Source organism: Neolamprologus multifasciatus, chromosome 14, assembly GCF_963576455.1.
Source record: "Neolamprologus multifasciatus chromosome 14, fNeoMul1.2, whole genome shotgun sequence".
In the NCBI taxonomy this organism is placed as follows: Eukaryota; Metazoa; Chordata; class Actinopteri; order Cichliformes; family Cichlidae; genus Neolamprologus; species Neolamprologus multifasciatus.
Genome location: NC_140452.1, coordinates 21002372 through 21025743, shown reverse-complemented (window position 1 = coordinate 21025743; position 23372 = coordinate 21002372). Strand labels below are relative to the sequence as shown.

At 41.4% G+C, this 23372-nt stretch overlaps 1 protein-coding gene across 1 annotated transcript; it reads left to right on the top strand.

Moving 5' to 3' along the window:
* Positions 1-229: 229 nt before the first annotated feature.
* Positions 230-21885, top strand: tlcd2 (TLC domain containing 2). The gene is made up of 4 exons (XM_085131715.1): positions 230-930; positions 1244-1326; positions 5907-5989; positions 20854-21885. The coding sequence occupies exons 1-4, from the start codon at positions 752-754 to the stop codon at positions 21232-21234; spliced, it is 726 nt and encodes a 241-aa protein (XP_084987841.1). The 5' UTR covers positions 230-751; the 3' UTR covers positions 21235-21885.
* The last annotated feature ends 1487 nt before the right edge of the window (positions 21886-23372 follow it).

The window sequence follows — 23372 nt, the reverse complement described above, 5'->3', positions numbered from 1 at the left end:
ATAAAGTAAAATAGGCAGTGTTGAATTCACTAAAACACTGTCCCGCAGAGCCTCTCAGAGCAGCAAAGTCTAAAGTACACATACCTATAATGTTTATAGTCGTTATGAAGCCCGTAAATGTTACGAGAGAAGTTATGAGAGGCTTTTCGGACAGCACGTGAACTCAACACAACACGTGAAAACGAGCTTGGCCGCGCTCCTTCATAGTAGGGCGGGGAGAAGCTGCTGTTTGGTGTGTTGATGTCAAAAAGTTACACAAGCACGGACGAGGTTTTACAACAGGGTGGTTTCACAACTGGAAACAGGGCATCACCCCGATAGCTTCCATTCACACCTACCGGTTCTTCCTGTGATCGCAGACCTGTTCTTTACGGGATTATTATAGGCAGAGGGAGAAGAAAGAAAAAAGAGAGAGAAATCACTCCACGTCCAGTGCATGTCAGCGGGAAATCATTCACCAGACGCGTCCACGCCTTCTCTCTGTGGACAATAAGCGCCAAGCCGTGCGTTCACAACCTGAGCTGATCGGGGGCTCTCCGGTGTGTTAACGTGACTGTCTGGGTCGTCGCAAACAAGTAAGCCCGCTGTCGTGTTTGTCTGGGCCACGGTCGCCAGCAGCACAGCCACAACCACCACTGTCGCGTATATATATATATATATATATATATATCAGTACTCACTTCGTGGAGACTGAGGGGGGAGGCACTTGTGGCTTTTGAAGTCTTCACCTCGTGGACCAAACCTTTTCGCGATGGAGTTGGGTTCCGTGATTTTGACGATCGGGGGTTCTGTGGGATTTTTCAAGTTCGTGAACAGCGGGGTCGGAAAACTCCCCACACCCGAGTCTGCCTGCAGGAACGTTTGGAAATGGAGAAACATCTCCACATCGTGTGTGCACAGTATGATCACCGCGACGTGGGCAGTGCTTTGGTAAGAAGTTAAGTTAAGTTTTTAATTCAGTGTGGATCTGCTTGGAGGAAAGGAAAATGTTGGGATTTGCTTTTGGTTCGGTTGTGCGCACAGATGGATGCGCAGGGATGGGTCCATAATGTGGTTTTAAACACGGCTGTATTTGATTGTATTTTTAATGCTGTTTGTTTTTGTTTTTTAGTCACTGTTTACATAGCTTATGGTTTATTCTGCTTATCCCTATGACCCCATGTGTTAAAAAAAAAAAGCGTACTTACTGACCCAGGCATTTGGAAAAGCTTTATCTGAACCGCTGTCAATCCGTTTTTTCCAGCTTTTTCCTGCACCCGCAGATGGCCGAGGATCTCATAGAGACTCATTCCGTGTTTTCTCATGTCTTGGTATCTTTCTCAATCGGTGAGTAGTCTCCTATTTAGCGTCACAACTACGAGATAACTGTGTACGGTTTTACTGAGTGCAACCATCCTGAGGGAAAGTGTGAAATCTAATTCCTGGATGGCGCCAAAATAGCTCCAGACTAAAGGGCTTACGTCGTTTATGTAAAACCTTTTATTTTAACGGGCAAATCCGAGCCATAGCTTGGCAGTTATCTATATTAGATTAACCAGTTGGGCACCTTTTTAAATGAATTTCATCTCAACAAATGAAAACAAAAGTGCTTTAACAGAGCTAGGCTTACTGTTCTTTATTTCTTTTAAATAAAACTAATCATGATTCGATATTTTAGTTACATTTTCATTTTTTATTATTTAGATATTTGTTTTCTTGATTTTATCTATTTAATTCAGTTTTTTTATGTACTTTATATGCATTTTTTTGTTTTTATTTAATTGATCCCTTAGTGCAGCAGATGTGGGTAGGAGTGTCAGAATGTGCATGTTCAACCTCTGGAGACATCAGTTTGAACCACTTGAGTTTTAAAAGTTTCCAGTTTGGCCATATCTCCATCTTAGGAAACAGCTGTTGTTTTGCTACAGAATTAAACCACTACTGAGTTTTTTTTTATGCTTGTGGTTGTGAGTAAGTCAAACTTCTTCAGAGCTTCAAACAAAATAACTGTAATGCCGCACATATGTTACATGTTGCCCCAGAGGTCCAGTAACAGGTGCAGCTGCTGCACGAGCTGTGCAGGTTTACCTTTTTACCCCTTTTTTTTAAAGCACTATCACCCATAGGTTCAGACATATAACCTTCATCCAGGGCTGATTTATTACTTTTACCCTCTGCACACGTCTCTCACCGGCACACCCAGTCATCGTTTTTCTTAACAGACTGAGAAGCAGATAACCATTTACCGCCACTCCAGCAGCCACTTCAGAATCACCAGATAACCTGACAAGCAGGTCTTTGGGACAGCTTCAAACCTACACTGACTGATGAGCTACTGTGCGGCCCTGCTGTTGTTACGCTGGTTAATTCACCTGACTCATCTAACAGATTTGTTAGATCGTGAGCCACCATTTAAAAAAAAAAAAACACGATTTTTGAGGGTCATAGGTGAGAACTGGGTAACCGGTGAGGAGTGTAAAGAGTCCATGCTGGAAATGAGACTGAAACAAATAGTATTGTTTGTATTGCTACAGCTCTGTTAGCAAATGATTAAAAAGGTCTATAAGTCAACTTTTACATGGTCGAACGTGCATGGTTTGACTCAAAGATTGCTCAAAAAAGGCAAGTCTGCTTTACTTTATCTGAAAAAAATATATTCGTAAGTATATTCAACAGCAATTATTGAGTTTATAAAAAAAATTACTTTTTATTTTTATTTTTCTCACTTTTATCCCCCATGTGAGGGATTTTTCTGTAATGTTTGTTTACCTGCTGCACATATATTTTCCACTTTATTTAGGCTAATTTGTAAACTTGAGATATTTCTCAGTTTTTGAGATAAATAAAGTATATATTATCAGATAATCTGAATCATACCGGACCAAATCAGAATGGTGTGGACATTAAAATGAGCATTTTTAAACTCTAGAGCCTTGAAATAGTGAATAAGCTAAACCACAGGTTTAACCTGCTCTCTTTTTTTACCATTAAATTAATCAATATCATCGTAGCAGCTACCAGGATGTGTTTAAACCTAAAACTGCGTTTGACTGAACCAATTAAGCTCAGCTGAAGTTCACATACTGTGTATCAAGTAGGCTACATTGAATTTTACCATCAGCTCTCTAAACCAGATTAGAAACTTGCAAAAATTCGATTTTCCCTGATTTCATTAAGATCTTTCAAACCAAGGTGCTCTTGCTACCCCGATTTCTTAAAATAGCAACTTTGCTCTGTTTTTACTTTTTCCTCATTAATGCTTTGAGTATTCTGGAGCAGCCTTTGGCACGTGAGCTCTCTTAACTCTGCACATTTATTGGATCTGTGCCGGGCCAGCGAGGGCTAACAGAGGATTCCCGGGATATTTGACATTCCTTCAGGAAACGCTGCTTTGGAGGGGAGGAAAACGAGGAGCAGTGTTGGGATCTGAAGATCAATGAGGGGCATTATCATCGGTCCCAAGCACTGGGTGTAACCCCTGTTACAGTCACGTGACTTGACCAAGACGGCAACTGTGCAAAGAAAGTCACTTGATGTGTGCAAGCTGTCCACATCAGATACCACAGAAAGGCAGAAATGTGGAGTGATTCTGGGCCCTCAGCAGGTTTTCAGAGACTTTAGGGCAGCAGATTTGTGCACTGTTCCTCGCTGTGTTACCACACTGCAGACCTCACAGTAACATGACATCAGTGGTTCCCCACTTTTGTCCAGTACATAAAGCTGTCTCTGAGATAAAAATTTAACACAATATCCTGCTTTCTCATTATACAGTGATAAGCATAACACGATTCATGCCATATATATTTTATTTTACTTTTTAAGTACTGTTGTGCATCTCCTTCCAACCGCCTGTCAAACTTAGTTTAAATTGGGAGATTTTTTGTGTATACTTTTACTTAAAAAAATTCTATTATTCCCTGTTGTTTGAAAGTTTGTGAGCACATGTGCGTAAGTACAGTATAAAAGATGGCCGTAGCTTCTATGACTTCACCCATTCATGAAGTTCTGTTATGAAACCTCACTAAGTATTGCCATGTTGGTGTTTTGAAACCATGAGTAATAAGGGGCGGGTCTTACTGACTGTAAGTGCTGCATCCTCCCTGGCTAACCACTTGCGAGTTATTAGCCAATGAGCCTGGATGATCCTCTGCTCAGACACTTAAAATGAGCACAAGTTATAAAATGGACTTGATATTTTATTCGGTCTGACCTGAGCCCATAAACTGCTCAGGAAAATGTTTATAGAGGTCAGGATATTGTGGAGTTTTCCCATAAACCTCTGTATGATCACAAATCTGTATGCAGCCCATGTGCAGCTCTCTCATTAGGAGTTAAGAGGATGGAGGTTTAAGGCTTCACCCATCTATGAAGGTGTTTTTCTGCCACTGGAAAAAATAACATTTTCCCAAAACAGAGCGAAGTTGTAACTTTGAGTTAATAACTCCAAATGTCGGGTTAATTTCTCAGAAGTCAGTAAGTTGGCATTTTGAGAGAATGGCCAAAAATTTGAGTTTCGGATGGAGAAATTGTTGTGTCAATCTTTTATACTTGCAGTTCAAGTACTCCAGCTCATTCCCGTGCCTATAACAACTTCAGGTGTTCAGTGTTGGTGGGTTTCCTTACAGGACAGCTCTGGTCCTTCTGCAACATTTGTACTGATTTACAGTGGCTTGCAAAAGTATTCGGCCCCCTTCAACTTTTCCACATTTTGTCACATTGCAGCCACAAACATGAATCAATTTTATTGGAATTCCGCGTGAAAGACCAATACAAAGTGGTGCACACGTGAGAAGTGAAATGAAAATCATACATGATTCCAAACATTTTTTACAAATAAATAACTGTAAAGTGGGGTGTGCGTAATTATTCAGCCCCCTGAGTCAATACTTTGTAGAACCACCTTTTGCTGCAATTACAGCTGCCAGTCTTTTAGGGTATGTCTCTACCAGCTTTGCACATCTAGCGACTGAAATTCTTGCCCATTCTTCTTTGCAAAACAGCTCCAGCTCAGACAGATTAGATGGACAGCGTTTGTGAAAAGCAGTTTTCAGATTCTTACTTATGAAAGTCTTTCAACAAAGTCACTGAAGTCACGTATCGGCCCTAAAATCACACCGTTTGACTGCCCCTGCTTAAGTAAGCAATGCCCCGCTAATGTAAGCATGACAATCAAGCTCATTTAGAAGAATCCAGTAGAAACTGATCTTCTCTGCCTCTCTGAGCTTTGGTGATTGTTCTGTGTCAGCTTTACACTGGAGCTGTGCCCATCATTTAAAAAAAAAAAACAAAACACACACACCCTCCTTTTTGTTTTTGTTCTTTTTTTTGTCACTCCTCTTTTTCACACCTGTGTGTCAGACAATACTGAATGAATCATTATGAAAACACAGCAAGTCATGTGTTCCAGTTGGCAGGTCACGACTTTGACTGAAAATAACCTTTGAAGCTGAAAAAGCTGGTGTCTAAAAGACTACACTGGTGATCAGATAATAGAAACGCGTAAATTAAAAGCTTGATGTCAGTCCGCATGGATTATTTAATCTGTGGTGGGCGCTAATTTGTTTATGGCGAGTGGAACCCAAGCTTGACAGAAGGGTCCTGGTGTCAAATTTCCAACATAATGGAGTTAAATCCAGCATCGATGAATGCCCCGCACACTCTCACACCCCATCCGTCCCCATCCTCAAGCCTTCATTATGTTTTCAGCATTTTAAAAAGCTGTCACCATGGATACGGCTAATAGCAGGCAGGGGCGCATAGCAGCGGAGGATATGAATAGGCTCTCTCTAAGAGGCATCTTGGTTACCTTCGCTGCCGTCACAGAAGCAGACACGCTTGGATGAGCTCGAGTCCAATGACGTCAGAGGAATCTGGTGCGTTTGGCTTGATTGATCGAGTGATTAACGAAATGCTCTCTGTGTCCACAGGTTACTTCATCTGTGACTTCTTTGACATGTTGAGGAGCCAGAAGCTGAGCCAGTCCTGGGAGCTGCTCTTTCATCACATCGTGGTATGTGTTCAAAAATAAAAATAAAAGACAAATGATGTCATATCTTGGCTAAAGCTGTTTCACGTTATAAGAGAGGCCTCTTCCAGAGTGATCTCAGCTCAGAGTATTGGTGCACCTGCGAGAAAGACAAAATACCGGTCTTTCTTGTCAAGTAACATAGAGCGAGGACTAAAGAGATGATCATACCAGTGCGACAGCCTCCCTCCACTTCACTTCAACCTGCTTTTTTGTGAACTTTGAAGTCCTCCTGACTTCCCCCCTCACACTCACTGTTCAACCACTCATTTGTTTCTATCACATTCCTGTGAAAGCCGGGCATCTTAGTGGCATGTTGACCCCCAGCATGCTGGCATATTTTCCTGAGGGGAAGTGGAGGTCAGATGATCTGACCCTTCCTCCGGCTTTGCTCTAAAGAGGGAAAGGAGATGAAGTGGCAATATAGGGAGAAAAAAAACCCCAAAACATCCTCACTGATTATTTTCTCTCCACACTTCTGACTGCATGACCTACATCCAGGACCATGCAGGTGTTGTGTATTGCTTTCTGTTGCCAAGCTCTTTCTGTTGTTAGTGTAAGTGTATTACTGGCAAGAGCTTTGTTGAAATTTTATCAGATGCAGGTTGCTGCCAGGGCTGGAGCAGATTTGTACTGTGCAGCAGTCACAATTTAAGCCTCTGTTTGGGTGTTAATAAACTGTGTGGAAGTATTTTTCTGCAGACTTTAAAAAGCAGGTCACCGGACAATTATCACGCTGATCTTCCAGTTGCATATTTGTAGATGTAAAGTATGCGTTAAAAAAACAACTCTTTGTATTTCGGAAATGCTATAAATAAATGCTATCGCTAGAAATATACAGGAATATTTTTGGCTCATCCGTTATGGTTTTTTAATGCAAATGATTCCAAGATAGTACATCGAAATTCCTTATACACGTCATTTCTCTGATATCTGACATGCATCATCGATCTGGTATTGTCTCCACTCTTCTGTGAGGATTTGTTTTTGGGGTTTTTTTTCCTTTAACCAATCGCCAAAGAGCAATGAATCCGCCTGAATCAAGTGCTGTTTTAGGACAACGCCCGACATGCATCCAGGCCAGCATGCTGGTTTTGGTGGGTTTTTGAGAGTGAAGCTGAACAAAGGAAAAACAGTCTCCGGTGTGAGGTGACACTGAGAGCACATGAAGATAAATATGGTCCCCTTTGTTAGTGCGCTTCCTTTGTTCTGCCACACAGCTTGACAGCCATGTTAAGGCCCCGTTTCAACCAATCCCATCACTTGATAATGTAGCTGACGGCTGGTCAGTAGTGTTCGCGTTGTTATTGTATTTTCCACCTCACGTTTAAGTCGAACTTTTCTTCTCCATCTTCGATAGTTAATCCAATCCCTCATTTGAAATTTAAGAAAACTTCTTCAGTTGTGAATTATTAGTTATTTTACATGATGCCACAACAAAAGTCTGCTCAGAGGAGTTGATGGATTCAAAAGTTTTCCCTGAAACAGCACCAGAATGTCCGATCAATTACAGAAAGTGTGCATAAGCAAATAATACAAAAAATATTTGAGATTTTCTTTGGGGGTTGCTGGAAGGACACTGTCATTATCAAAGTGGTCACTGAGCACTTGACCCGGCAGGATGAATTCAGTTTGTACTCAGTGGCTAGAGTGCAATTTTTTTGTGTGTGTGTTTCCTAAAATTTCAAAGGCTCTAGATTAACATGCAAAAAATAGACTTTATTAATCTCTTTTTCTTCTAACTTGCCAATGTCAAACCATGTGTGTTCTTTGAATTATTAGTAATGATGCAAACACTTGCACTTGGAGAAATACTTGCATCTAGCAAATTTGCAGTTAATTAAACTTTGGAAGGTTTACAAGAAACCACTGGTCAATCTCAGTCTGCACAGCATTAAAAAAGAAAACTTCCCAGCAACACCATCTTTATGGCTGTGCTCATATCCAACAGTTTTGCTGGACCAGGATTTGGGGCAAAATAATAGATTATTTGGTGTTTAGGTGTCAGAAACTGTTCACTAAATGTGTTTGTGGACATAGTTTTGAGAGATAACTTCACTGCATCCTACTAAGATAACAAACATTGGAAATATTGGAATGGAGGGCTGCTATTGATTGATTTTTCTGGGGATTCTCAGTGTGCATCTTTGTCTGGCTTTATAGGTGCCGGGTAACACTTCAAGTATTATTTTCCAGCATTATTTTGCTAATAAAACTTTGGCAAAATTGTTTTTTAGTTCTTATTCAACTCAGACATCACTGTCCTTACCAGCTCACCAACCTACAGTTCAAAGCTGCTGTTTCCGAAGGGCAGCCAATCAGAAGAAAGTTGTCATTTAGAGAGGGCAGGTGTAAGGTAAAGATGGATTATTATGCAAAGATACTCTTGTGGAGTAAAACAGTGTCAAGATGGAGCTAGAAATGAGCTTTGCTAGAAATTCTCAAATGTTTTGGATTATTTGTGGGAAACAGCTCCAGCATCACTTGTCAGTAGGTGACAAAGGACTAACTGGGAGGAGATATTTGTTTTCCCGTTTTTCTGAAAGTCTCGTCTTTTTCTCTTTCACTTCCTGGAGGTTTAGTGAATGGGTGCTTTGGCCAGGCCAGCTGGCTTCGGATTGTCATTAGAGCGTGGGAGGCCATTCACACAGCTCTCTGTGCTTCTCAGCAAACTAAATCTCTTTACACCCTTCGTTTCCCAATTGTACCATTCATCCTTTTCTGTGACGTCCACCGCTTCATTTCAGCGTTAAGCAATCCTCCCTCAACTCTTTCGCAATATTGACATCATCTTGACTCTTTTCTACTTTTGTTGCTCTTTTCCTTGTTTCTTTCAAATGCATATGGTATACAGAAGGTTACTGTGTCAGGTGTTCACATACCAGTCACCTGAAGTCCAAGTCCAAGGAGTTTTCCCAGTGTGCTAAGACCTGAACCCAGTAAGACCAGCTGGCCATGCAGTCCTAGAACAAAAGGCTGCTCTCTAGTTAATCTTCAGCTCATATGGGCAGCCAGCTGATTCATATTCCCCCTGCATTTCATCTCCCCATTGCTGCAGACAGTGTACAATCTGGCTTTGCCTGAGCAGTGACACATGCAAACTAAAATGTGCATATGCCATGCTGCATGTAGAGCAATTGTGTGACTGGAAGACACACCCTCCCATATTGTCCACAAGTTATTGGAAAATATGGGAGGGTGTGTCTTTAGAGAAAAGTTTTGAACATGTGTTTAAAAAAATGTGTTTATCCTTATATGTTGACTGCTGATTTATGTAGGCCATAAAATACCATGGGCAAAACAAACCCTCTGACTAAATATTGTTGACTGTACAGGTGGAAACACGTGTAAAAATACATTTTGAATGTCAGTTGTGGTCACACCTGCTGCTAGGTCTTGTAAACGTGAAGTGCACACTAACTTCAGTGCAGTTTTGCTGATCTGTTCTCGCGGTCCAGGAGAAATAATAAGTCAAACTCTCCATGGAAAGTTTTTTTTCCCCTCCTCCTTATTGACTGCTATGCAGAATACAGCTTCTTATTTCGGTCTCAGAAAAATGTGGGCCCTGCCGCACTCACTCGGGCCTGATGAGATCCTGTCTGCCGTAAACTCAAGCTTCCTTTGCAAAACAGGAAGGCCTGATCACTCTGACAGGAGTCAGGTGGCTTCTTCTAAGGGTCAAAGATGTGTACCTACAATGGTATATTTAATATGTGATAAAAATATTGTGCAGAGCTTTCTAGAGTAGGGCATAGTTAAATAATGTCAATTTCTTTTCCCTTTGTTTGAGCTAAACTGTACCAAAGTGATCGCTTAAAGAAAACACCCACCCCTACGATGAGTATGTTTCAGCCATATTTACTCATGACTCTCGGAAACTGTGAGCACATAATTAAAAAGCAGAAGGACGCCAGCCAGACGCAGTAAGACAGACTTTTTTTTTTCCATGAAGCCTGAAAGCATGTGAGTAACAATATATATTGGTTTTAATGATGATACACAGTAGAAGCACAGATAAACTCACAGCTCCTTCACAGGGGATTTTACGTTTTGCGGCATGTTTTCTTTCATAAATGTCTGTCATCCCTCTCTCATTAGGCAAAATTTAGTTATCTTCAGTGAGCCGTACCATAGCAGACAATTCTCTGAAGCAGATCAGGGCTTCACAGGTTAACTGACTGCTTCCTGACTGCTGTAGCCCTTTAAAAACCCAAATCTAAGTATAGTATTGATGATGATGATGATTCTACTATTTTTCCTCCTCATCATGTATACTCACATTAGTCCCATGTAATACTTCTAATGCTCAAGTTGGTGTTTTAAACACAAATGCAGAATTATAGGATTGTTAATGAGGGAGCCATTAACTTCTCAGCTGCTCTGTTATTTCCAATATTGCAATAAAAAGCCCAGATCACACATACAGTGAAATATGGAGCTATTAATCATCTGTCACATTACTTCTAAAATAGGTTCACCAATAATTTATTACAACAACTCAGTAATTTGGGGGGAAACAATTAAATTAAGACATAACTATGTAATAGCTTTTACCATTTAATTACAAGGTAAAACCAAGTAATAACCCTGCTGGGTAATGTTAAACTAACTGGGAGTGATAATGTAGATTCTAATGTAACAATACCTATGAGGTAAAACCAGTTGGCAATAGTAGTATTGTAATATAATGACTCGCAAACAATCTGAAACTAAATATTTTTAGTATAATGATGTAATGATGACGATGTGTAATGCTGAAATTAAGTCAACCTTATATCCTAAAAATTGTCCTTTGTTTATTGGCTTTAACATATTTTATGTTGTTGTCATTAGTACTAGGCACATGTCTGCAATAGTTTAGTACCTGGAAACATTTGTATTCGTTTTTTTTGTAATAACCAGAAAATATAATAAAACCTTTTAGTTTCTTACATTCAGTTTAATCTGTTATGATAACCCTATACATTACTTGGCTAAAAACATTGTTAATACTAGGCTGTTTCTTACTTTTAGCTTATATGTAAAAGTAAGATATATGTAATTAAATAGTTTTACATGGTTACCTAGTTCTGAATTATTGCAACACTATTATTGTGTTATTATAGTGCTGTAAACAAAGTGCAGTTGGGTTCTTTTGGTTTAAAGCATACCTTTCCAATAGATTTCAGTAAAACTGACTCAGTAAACTCCTAAATATAAGTCAGAGAGCTGCATCAGCCTTATCTTTGGTTAAAGTGACTAATGTCCTGATTATGTTGAAGTAAATAAACCAAAGAATTGGACAAATGTACACCTAGATAGTTGCTCTTGTTCTTCTAGATGTTGACAAATCCTGGATGAAACTTCTGCTGTGTCCATTTCGTTTCTATCGGTGTTCCACAAAAATCCTTTTAGCCAAGTTTTCAAATTCAGTCTGGGATAGGCTCAGTCCTTCTTGCTTCATGTTGTGCAAACATCAGATATTAATGGACCTTGTGTCAGTTTACCAGGAATGAAAACAGATATTTGTGGGAGGAGAGCTCAGCTGTCTCAAATACCCAGTGGGGAATGCCACATTTAGAGGCTTGAACATATTTTATTTGGCTGTCACTGGTGTCGGGACGCATGTTTACTGGAATGCCTTGCCTGCCGCAGATCCTCTGCATCATTCGACACTGAAACCTGATTAACCTGCACATTTGTAGCTTTATCAGCTACTCCTTCCAGTATTCGTTCTAAGGAACCCTTACTCCACCGCAGAACTCAAATATTTCCTGATGCACATGCAGAAATTTGTTGAGCCTTTACCTCCTCTGCCACTGGAAGTTTAACATCAGCCGTTTTTTAAGCGCATATGACGTGTTTTTGTCTTTGCTAGTAGTCGTATTTCAGCCTGAGAAATACAAAGACAACACGCTGAGAGTAAAGTAGGCCAATGAGATGGCAGAGAGTGGAATGTGGGCATATATTTATTTTGGCCATGAAATATGGTGTATCCATGTGTATGTTGGTCAGTTTTTTTTTTCCCTTTGGTGGGGAACCCCGCAAGTCCCCAGATTGTGTGTATATCCAGACAGGAGGGCAGACATCTGGTCTCCACATGAACCTCAGGCTCCCATGAGCAACATGGAGCACAAAACCTCTAACTTCCTGAGTGGGCTTCTGCAAATGTGCGCTCGTTCTCCACACATTTCTGTTCTGGAGCCATACATCATATATCACACACTCTGCCTTGTTCTCCACCCCTCCATCCTTGTGTGACTGCCAAACATCTCCCCCGTCCCCACTCGTCCACCTACTCTCCGCAGCTTGTACCACCCACTCACATGGCTACATACCAATGAGATTCTCCACACTGGTAGTATAATATCTGTTTTTTTTCTTTTTTCTCCACCCTCATGGTATGTCTGAAGAATTTCCTTGTCCGTTGTTTTTGAGACAGGCACAGTTTATACTCATGATGCAACAAATACAAAGTAGGAAAATAAAACAACAATTTCAGTGACCGCAGCTTCTTCTCTTGGATGACAGAGATGCTTTGGACCTTGTACTTGTTTGTTTATACAGAACTTTCTGCCTGCTGTAGAGGCATTTGACTTGGTTTGTTATGCCTGTTGCAGTAGCATCTTATCCCACCGGGCTTCACATGTTTTACCGGTCCAGCACCAGATAGTGGCTAGTTTTTATCTGTTTATCTTTTTTACTGCTCATTTCCTGTTTCATATGTTTTGCTTGGGGCTTACTAGAGTAACTTTGCATAATTCACAGTTCGGGATAAGAATGCCTTCATGCATCACATTGGTGATGTTCCCAAAGCTTTGCACCATTTATACCAGTGGGAGAGCTGACAAAAACCTCCACATCAGTGCTGGTGTAGGTGGAGAGACGTTTTTCTAATGCTTTTTCAAACTTCTGCAATATCCCCTGTGTATAATCTGTGACTCTCTGAGCTTCTGCACTGACATGTCATTAAAATGGAGGTAATGTCCTTGTTCCCCAACATCCGACGGAGACCTTGTTAAGTGACAGAGTGTAAAGGCTGGTACGGCTCCATGCCTCGATCATACCTTACGTACTTGCAAGTCTGCTGGGGTCCGGGTCACATAGTTTTGTTATTTTGTACACTGTCTTGCAGACAATGTCACAGATTGCTGGAAACACATCGGCCAAATAGTTATTCCTGTTATATTTCTTTGAAGTCTACACCTAGGGTGCATAGGGTCCCTGCATAGTTGGTGCTTACTAATGTAAAGTGACAACAAAAAACACTGGCAAGTTTGCTCATGCTTCTCTTACAAGAATTAGTTACTGATTCATCTGTAGTGCCTGAGAAGTTGGTGGAAAAATATTATCATTGGATAATATAATATAATATAATATTATCATTCTTGGATTTTAAAATGTTTTTAAGACAAAACCATAGAGAGCACAGCAGCCAGAGCAATGTGAAGCCCATCACGGTGCATCAGTCTTAAGTGTCAGTGAAACTTTTCTGTTACAGTGGCTTCTGCCTACAGCAGGAAAGAGCACACATGCCATGCTTCCCAAAGAGGCTGGCTTTGAAAAAGGGAAATGGCACTTGTTCTTGTTGGCATAACAACCAGGAATGCTGTTTGTAGAGTCATTCATCTATCAGTGGGTTTACAAAGGAAGGAGTAGATGTCGGTAAGCTTCAGGTCACGTCAGAAAAAGCGAGGTGGGGCACATAACAACTGTGTGTTTGTTCTCCACCAGTGCCACACCTCATAGTCTCAAACGAAAGCTTAAAAAACTAATAATAATTTAAAAAAAAAAGATAGTTACTGTGGGAACACCAGAGGTTCTTGCGTGTGATTGGGTGTGGGTGGGTGTGAAAGCATGTGAGAGCACAGCGGAGGAACAACCTTACATTTAACCTTTGTAACCATTTCATTTCCATGTCGTTAGTCTCACCCATCCTACTGTAGTCATCGGGATTTTTTTCCTTTAAAAAACTCACCAGTGCACGCGCTAACTATAGTTCAAACTTGACAAATTGTGGGTTTCTTGAGTGGCAGAAATGTCTTTCCAACCTCAGAGCTAATTTTGGCCTCAACCTCTCATTAAGAAAGGCAACAATCATTAATCATTAAGGTGAACACAGTGATGGTCTGTGTCTGATATTCCAAACTAACATGCTAGTTAAGATTTTAAAGCATTTTACCAACTAAAATCTTATGATCTTACTTTGCAAGCAGTGAACAGGACACCAACATAAATATAACACAATGCAACACAGTAGTGACGCACATAACAAAGATTGCAGGATGGTGACACACAGCTGAGGTGTGACACATTTGAGCATTTTCACTGTTGTTTTGAAACACAGAGGGACGCTCGTAAGGTAGCACACCCGTCACGATAAACTGAAGGTGCACTGACCCTAAAGCACGCTCCTCTTCATCGTCTTTTTACCCCACAGCCAAGAAAGACAGCTGGAGTATTGCTGTAACCCACCGGATGGCTGTCCAGGTGGGCGGCGTGAACACAAGAACTCAAGAACGAGGCAACTTAAAACTATAGGCGCATCTCCTAAAAATCTTATACAAGTACGAATCCTTTGAGTCGTTGTCCCGGCTTTTCCATCATGTGTGTTATTAAGATTACAGCGTTACAGGATAAAGGTGTCAGTGGGGGCTGAAATGCTAGTGAAGGAATCCGAGTAATAGCTGGATGTTTGTTGATGTAGGTCAAAGGTCTGATTCCAATGAGTCGCTCCCTGCTGGCCTTTAGTAAAAAATGCAGGTACTTCAGATCTGGAAGCTATGTTTATCTTTGCATCCAAAAAGGTTTATATTCTCTTTATTAACAAAAAGGTCTGTTGAGCCTATGCTGTCTTTAATGGAGGATTATGGATATAGCCGTGTTGTGGTACTTTAAGGATTCTTCTCTGTCTTGTTTTACGGTTAAAGATGACCAACACATGCACAACTGCAAATCCTATCATCAGTGCTCTTCTCAAATCCTTGGCCACTGCGGACAGAAGTTAGGTCATTGATGAGGCATGCAGTCCACTGGAAATAACCACTACCTGTCTCTGCACAGCCAGTGCCTGAAAACCTCGAGTGACCAAAGCTGTTTTCACACAGGAACGTCAGTGATGTCGGGATAATCCAAACGTTGTCCAAAAATGAGGTCACTCCCTTTAGCCCAGCTGTCGCTCCTGGAAATGTGTGTGATTTACTGATTTTTAGGCAAGGGTGCCACCTGGGTAATGTGTGCAGGAGTTACCTATTACAGGATTACCTCTTATTATCTTTGCATACTATCCAAAGAACAGTAGACTTTGTGCTATGAAGGGAAAATAAGTAGTAGTGAAAAAGGCTGGGACGCCATAGAGCTGCTGTGCCCGTGTGAAAATGGCTCAAGCTTCACCAAAACTGACCAATCACTGAGCCCTGCTCTGATGCTCCATAGCCTGTATTTGAAATGGCACATGCCCGGCTACAAATGAAAGCCATATACACAATTTAAACTGATCACGGAGATGCACGAACAAATATTTGTGCAGTTACTCACCAGATGTTGTGCTGCTGTCAGCTGAGCAGAGTTAACACAGGTCTCATGATAGCAGTTATGGGCCCCGTGCCTCATTCTTGTACACAGGCCTTTGTGAACCTTCAAACTTTGGATTGTGCACGTGATTGTTAGCATGCCATGGTCCCATCTCCCCATCACTCCACTGCTGGTGTACCTACTAACAACTTTCCAGCATCCTATACATTGAGCTTCTTTGTAGTTTCCTCTCCATCAGCTTCACTTAAGCATTTCCTGCCCTCTTCTTTAGACAGACTCGGCCTATCCATTAACAGTTTTTTTTATGAGCTGTGACTATCTTATGTGCTTATATATTATATGTGTAGAGCAGTAAATAATCAATAAAAGAACATGCACCTACATCCGTTTATCAGGATTATTATTATATGGCACACTGTGTTGCACAGCTGTACTGTGCTGTACTCAGACGGGTTTGTTTGATTGATTAAGCACCTCCCTAGTCTCCCATGTCTGTGATATCTCCCACACATGCGCACACACGTAAACTGCAAACACAGCGTTGCACCTCCCTTGTTAATAACCTCCCTGCCTTCTTTAGTTATTATTCAGCGTTCAGTTTGTGCAAACGGCACGTCACCGAAACCTGAAATTCTTCTCCGACTGAGTCACAGTACGAAGTACTGAAAGAACTGGTTTGTCACAGGAATCTTTTCGCTAACTTTCGTCCCTTTTTTTTTTTTTACAGGTGTTACCTCTCTTTGCAACAATGTTTGATTGAAGATTTCTGAAAAAGGAAGAAATAACTTCCTCTTTCATCAGGTTTATCCACTCTGGTACTTCTAGTCAGTTCAGCCTGCATGGACCGATTTTCAGCACAAATATAAGTCTTTGCACATCTATCACATGAACTTTGCCCCACTTTTGGGTTGGTCCCTTTCCTTTAAAGCTTGGGAAAACTTGGGATTAGTGACAACCTCTGTCATCATTACTATCTCAGCGCCCAGCGTTTTCCCCCTGAAATAGGGCAGAGGTGATGGTCCCTCACCGGGGTCTGTCTAATTGAGCCCACAGGGAAAAGAATGCAGCAACAAACACTCGTGCTGCTTTGTTTTCATACAGGTGTGTGTAATATAGGTTCATTACTAACTTATTATAGACATGTTGTATGAGACTATTTTTCAATCAAGTTAAAAAACTTCAAGTTTATGTTTGAGCTTGGTGATTTTAGTGAAGTGGCTCCCCACGGTCAATTTAAAGCCTTTTTGGATTTTTTTCTTTTCTTTTATATGTTGCAATCATCTCCTGCAGATGAAGCATTAACATGTTTTTCAAAGAATTAAACTTAAAGTTCATTCTTGACATAAAAAACTCAATCATGCCACAAAATCTTCCTCAGATAAGCTTCCTTTAACTTTTTAACCACTCCCATATATAAAACAAGCTTTTCAACCAGTATATTTTCATGTTAATGTGTTTAAAAAAAAAAATCTTACTCTAACAGCTAAATGTGGTATGATGGGGTTTTGTTTTTTTAAATTCCATTTTGCTGTGGGTTGTGCAGTTACCTGCTGGGGGTCATATGTGGGTGTTCCTGTGCTCCTCTGTGTGAAAGATGTGCTTCAGTGTGGCAAATCCAGTTAATCCTGAATTAATTCCATCACGACAGACCCTGAGACCGGTGGTGTAGGGGGGAGTGGGATTACTGGGAGTCCCTCTATAAGTGCAAAGTACTGACCACAGAACTGATAATCGGGGTTGGCCACCATTGCTTAGGGATGACAAACAGATGGGAGACACCAGGATCAGCTTTGGCTACTTTCTGGTATCTGGTGACTGCTCGGCCACAAGGGGAGCTGAAGGAATCCAATCCATAAGAATGCTTTTCTTAGAGCTGTTTATTGCAAAACAGCAATGTTAAAACTCCTGAAAGTGGAGCGTTTGGACACCTGCGTCACATGCACTCTGCTCACACTCCATTATATCATTGGAATAAATAAATTCAGATCATTTTTTTAGTGGGACTTTTGTGCACATCCCTTTTTTTTTTTTTTTCTTTTTTTTTTTTTTTCTTTTTTTTTTTACGACCCATTACCCAGCCACCGAAGCAGTCTTGAAAAGTATTACCGAAGATGTTTTCTGGCCCTGCGTGGCACTCTCCTATCAGTATTCACATAAAGATTAAGTCAACGGCTGACAGGACATGAACAAACACCAATAAAAGAGCGAACCGCCAAAGTGGACACACGTGATTTTTCTCTTTAAGTAACCATGGAGAGGGGCGGGTGGTGTTGTTGTAGTAAATGTAGTTGTTTTTTTTTCTTTTATGACACAATGAACAAAGACTAAATCCATCTGTGTCACCTTATCACCGGATTGTATAAGGACCCGTGTTCTGACGTGGTTTATTCACCCACATCAGATTAGACTTCAGATGAGCCTGGATAAAGACCACTGCTAAATTCTGTAACCGTAGTCTGGCTGCTTATGGGGGGCGTGTGGATATGTGGGTGATTACACAGGTTAAGCAGACTGCTCTTCTTCTTGAGTGCTTGGGAGATGACAGAGAAGGTCACTAAGGGTTATTGATGCGTTTAGCAGCAGGAATAGAGCTTGGATGTGTTTTTCAGTCAAGAAAGACCCTCCACTGTGCTGTTCTTACTGTAGTAAATTAACCTGAAGGCAGTGAGTGCCCTCATCAAAGCACCAGAGGAGTTGATTCAGAGCTCTCAGTTTGATGTGGTAGCTATTCATGGAAACTCTGTGTTTTGTGAAGGAGGCAACAACAGCTTTCACTCACATTCACAGATGTTTGGAGGCCAAACAGGGTTTTGTAGCAGCCTTTAAAGTCGGGCATGGGGATTGACTTGCTTTTGTACCAACCTCATGTGGCCTCCAGAGGAGCTGCAGTTTTTGAGTTGACAATTGTCACTTAGATTTGAATTCACTGTGAGATTGTGGGTTTGCTCACTGGAGCGTCTGTGTGATGATTCGCAGGTGTCCAGTCCTCTGTTGGTACCTGTGAGAGTGTTTTCTGGTGCATGTTGTGTGTTTAAATGATAACAGTCTGGACTTTTCGTTCATCCTTTTGGTTTTCAGTGGTGGAAACGGAGCGCACTGTCCTTAAGTGTGACACAGGGTTTTTGTCCTTACTAAGTTACTAATTACTAAGTTGCTCAATCGATTCATGTTGTTGGCAACCTGTGACAAAATGTCATGACATGACACGTCACCTTGTTATTTTGGGGGGTTTGGAGTCAGCACCTGTGCTGCCACAGAGGAATGTCAGAGAAGGGTGACCGGGCCACTGCTGGGTGTGTGATCTCACCTGTGTGTGAATGTTTGGTGCTGTATGCCTTTCACATTATGAGGCATAGGTTGGTTGCCAAATGCAGTTCCTAGTTATTACTGTCATTATGAGCTAAAGGCAGGTAAATGGTGTTATTTGTGCTCTGATTACTCAGTGTGTGTTTTGTTGTGAGTGAGTGAGGTGGAATCCAAAAATAGTCTTTTACAGTTCAAATGAAATCTAGTGAGGTAACTCCTCTGTGCTGCGGTCACAGTGTGCACTTGCTTTTAGGAGTTTTTAGGAGTTTAGGAGGAAATGAAACACATCCAGCAAAGAAGAAGACGTTGAACTTTACCTCTTGGCACTAATGAATCCGCTATATTGTAACATGTGCAACTCTGGGGATGGTGTGACCCTCACATGGCTTGTTGCCTAATCTACAGGAACGCGTCACATGACATTTTGCTACATTACAATCATCACATGAAACACATAAACACAACATGTTTCTCCAACAGAGCCAGCCCTGTTTGTAAAGGTCATTTTGTCACTTCACACATCACAGCACCCCGTGACCTGTAGCAGCTGTTTTCTGCTTTTCCTTAAGTCCGCCTCCTAATGCATAAACAAGCCAGTTTAAGCGGTGCAATGACTGAGTGTGAATGAAGCCTGATGAATGTGCGCGGCTCCTGTGGAGTTGGCCGAACGGAGTATAGACGCTCTCCTGTCATCCAGATTTTATACCTGAGACTGCTGGGAAAATGTTGCACAGCAGCTTTTTGTTTTCTTTCTTTCACAACATCCCATAATTTTTGCAGTATGACTCCTCCAGGGTTTGAGTTGTTTGAATGATGATGCTGCCACCTTGTGGCGCGTCCATGTCAGTTACATCACAGACTTTCATAAGCACTGTGTGGGAGTGGCGGTGCTTCACGTGGTCGTTAAGTAAAATCCTGACATAAGTGACAGCGTTTTCAGGGCAGAAGTTCAGATGTTCACACATCCGCCTCCTCCTGATAGGCTGAGAAGATAAGAGAAAGTGACTGCTTCAAATCTCACTGCCATGTTTTTAGATTAAGTTACAGTGCTATGATTTTTTTTTTCTTTTATCATATCAGTTATCAAACTCCATTAAGCACATAGTGTCTGGTTAAACATTATCTTGTAAACTTATTCAATGATGACGAGCGTAAAAGCTTTTAAGATATGTATATATGCTCTCTACACTCACTGGCACTTCCATACATGCAAATAAAAGATTGAAGGAAAGTCAACCTATGAAAATGTGTTTTCAGGAGTCATTTAAAACAAATAACAGAGTCAGATGACCTGATGGACTCAGGAAGGCTGTTCCAAAATAAGGTTGCCACAACCTCAAAAGCACGATGGCCTCTGGTTTTAATATCAGAGTGTGGGAGAGTCAGGAGACCCTGGTTAAAGGATCTCCTGCAAAAATGGGTGTGATGTGTGAACACTGGCTAGTTTTTGAAGTACACCAACAAAAAAATATTCTCCACAGCATTACACCAGCATAAAAAGTGTATATCTGGTTACTGTTGCCTTACGATCAGCTCAGAACAGCCTGTCATTCTCCTCTGACCTGTGGGATCAACCCCACACACAGAGAACTGCACTGCGTATTTGCTCTTTTTCAGCCCGGGAGATGGTCATGTGGGAAAATCCCAGCAGATCAGCAGTTTCTGAAGCACTCAGACCAGACCGTCTCGCACCAACAACCATGCCACATTCAAACTCACTGAGACCCATTTTCGTGCTCATTCTGAGGCTCGCGTTGAACCTCACTTGATTGTGTCTAAATGCATTAAGTTGCTACCGCGTGATTTGCTGATTAGATATTTGCATTAAAGAGCAGATGAGTATCTAATGAATCTGCTGGTGAGTGCATCAAAATGGAAAAAGAGATGCACTCACAGACGAGAAGAGAGTGATATTTATTATCCTAGTGGTAGTTATGGTAGAACTAGTAGTAGTGGATAATACTGTTTTTGTTTTTTCACCTGCTGTAATGTTCCTCTTTGCTGTTTTCTCTCCTTGTCTTCTTCTGTAGGTGATCACCTGTTTCGGCCTCGCTGTGGTGTCGTGCCGCTACGTGGGCTTCGCCGTGGTTGCCTTGCTGGTGGAGATAAACTCAGTGTTCCTCCACATCAGGCAGATCCTGCGCATGGCCAACATGGCCGCGAGCACGCTGTACCGCGTCAACAGCATGATCAACCTGGGCACGTACGTGGTGTTCCGTATCAACACGCTGGCCTGGATGACCCGGTGGCTGGTGCTCAACAGGGACAAGGTGCCCCTCCTGGCCTACACGCTGGGCAGCGTGGGCATGGCCATCATGACGGCCATGAACATCGTCCTCTTCTGCCGCCTGCTCAGGAGCGACTTCTTAAAGAGCAGCACCCGGGAGGCCAAGAAAGAAAAGGAGATGTAGAGTGGAGGGGGAGGAAGGTGAAGGATTCAGAGGGGCACACGTTACTGTACATTAACACGCCGTGGCTGAGGTTCTGTACTGTCTGTATTGCAAGCGTTTAAATACTCATAGCTGGAAAGACCGAGAGATCTGCACCTCCCTTACATTACAGGTACAAGCACTCCAAGTGTAATCAAACAGCCTCACCTCAGACCCATCTACCGATCAGCTGCAGTTTTTTCTCCCATATTTCAGTGCTTCATATAAACAAATCGAGGCCTTGTGAGACACCAAACGCCTTATTGTCACATGGCGTTTCAGCTCAATCGATCCTAAAATGTAGCTCGCGATAAGTGACAATGCACTGAGCCCCTCTAACGTCCATGTATGCAGCCAGCGGAAACAGAAACATAAATATAAAATAGCTCTTTACTTTGGAATAATAATCTCTTACTCATATATAGACGTATATCTCTATACATAGGATATATACACGTTATGCTGCTGTGAGTTTTATTTCTTCGGTGGGGGTGACGTCAGAGGTGAATGCCTTTCCCACCAAATCTTCTCAGCTAAAAACCGCCTGCTACCTCAGGGCTCGCACCAGTTCTTTGCCTCTTTCCAACACTCGCTATGCTGCCGGTGATTGGCAGCAAAGAAAAAGAAACAAAAGTAATGTCTGCCTGTTGAATAAAGAAAATCAAGCAAATGCAAATCTTTGCTTAACAAAAGAATAATGACAACTGGGAGGCAACAACGTGTGTCTGTTTTGTCCTTTTACATTTAACCCTGATGCTTAACACAGCTCGTGCCCTTCAGTTCGGCCCACAAGGCGGGATCTTCGCGTCGGTAAACCTCAGAGGAACGAGGCGAAATCTCCACTGATGGCATCACTGTCCATGAGCGGGCAGCTGCGCTTTAAACTTGAACCCTGTGAAGTGAAAGGAAAACCTAAATGATGTCGATTAGTTGAGTAAACTCAATAATTAGAATAGTGATTAATATTTCAACAGTGCACCGTGGTGTGTGCGTCTGCAGTAGGAGCTTTCAGACAGGCAGGAAATATCAGCACATTCCTACACCTCACCTCAGTGACCTCAGCTCAGCCAAGACCACCAGAGATGCTTTTACTTTGAAGGGTTTTTGTAGATCTTTGCCATCCTGCCTTTAGTTTTAAAGTCGCAGATGAGCGCGACAGAAAGCAGAGAAACCCCCGAGGTGGGCGGGAACAAACTGGTCTGAGAGCTGTGAATACAGCAGACTGTTATACACACAGCCTCTCCTTCCAGCTCAGCTCACAGCATTATAGCTCTTCTATGGCATGGAAATATAATTGATGCCATTTTGTTTTTTGCTTTTGATATTTTTGATGTTTTGCATTTGTGTATAATCAGTGTTTGATTGATTTGTTGTATATCTTTGTAATTTATTTGTGCTATAAAAGACGAGTTTAAGGTGACACGGTGTTCACTGAGTTTTCCTGTCGCTGACATGATTGTGTTAAGACACGTTGTTAGAGGGTGGGAGGGCTTTTTTTTAGCAACTTTTTTTTTCTCCTTTCTTCACGTACAGTTTCCTCACAGTGTGTATGCTTTAATATGTTTATGTTCAAGCCGTGAAAAGCAGGCCTTCCAGCCCCAGTAACAATCACAGCGCACAGCAATAAAAAAAAAAAACACTATTTGGGAGAAGACAAAGTTTGAGTTATTGTTTTGTTTTTTTGTTTTTGTTTTTTTTATTAATTTTCTTTTGAATGTTAAATTTGCTTTTTTTAGGGCAGCTTTGTTGTTGGTAATTGAAGTTCTTTCTAACAAACAAGCTTTCACTCGTGAACCTGTTATGAATACAGCTGTAATGTTATCGAAATCGTGCTTCTATGATATCATTTGTTCATCATGTTGCTGTGTGCTTTAATGAATTGTGACACGCCTTAGCAGCCAAGTTGTATTAATGACCTGATTATTATTATTTTTTTCTTTTTAAAGCATTCGTAGCTCTGATCACCTGTATGGCTTTGATTTCCAAATGCGACTGTCCCCAGACCTTATGAGGTCAAATATTAAAAAATATTAAATATTGTGGTTCAATATTTGTGACTTGTCGGCATAACGAGAAAATATTTAGGCCAAGGGGCATTCTGAAGTCCACCAACTTTATCA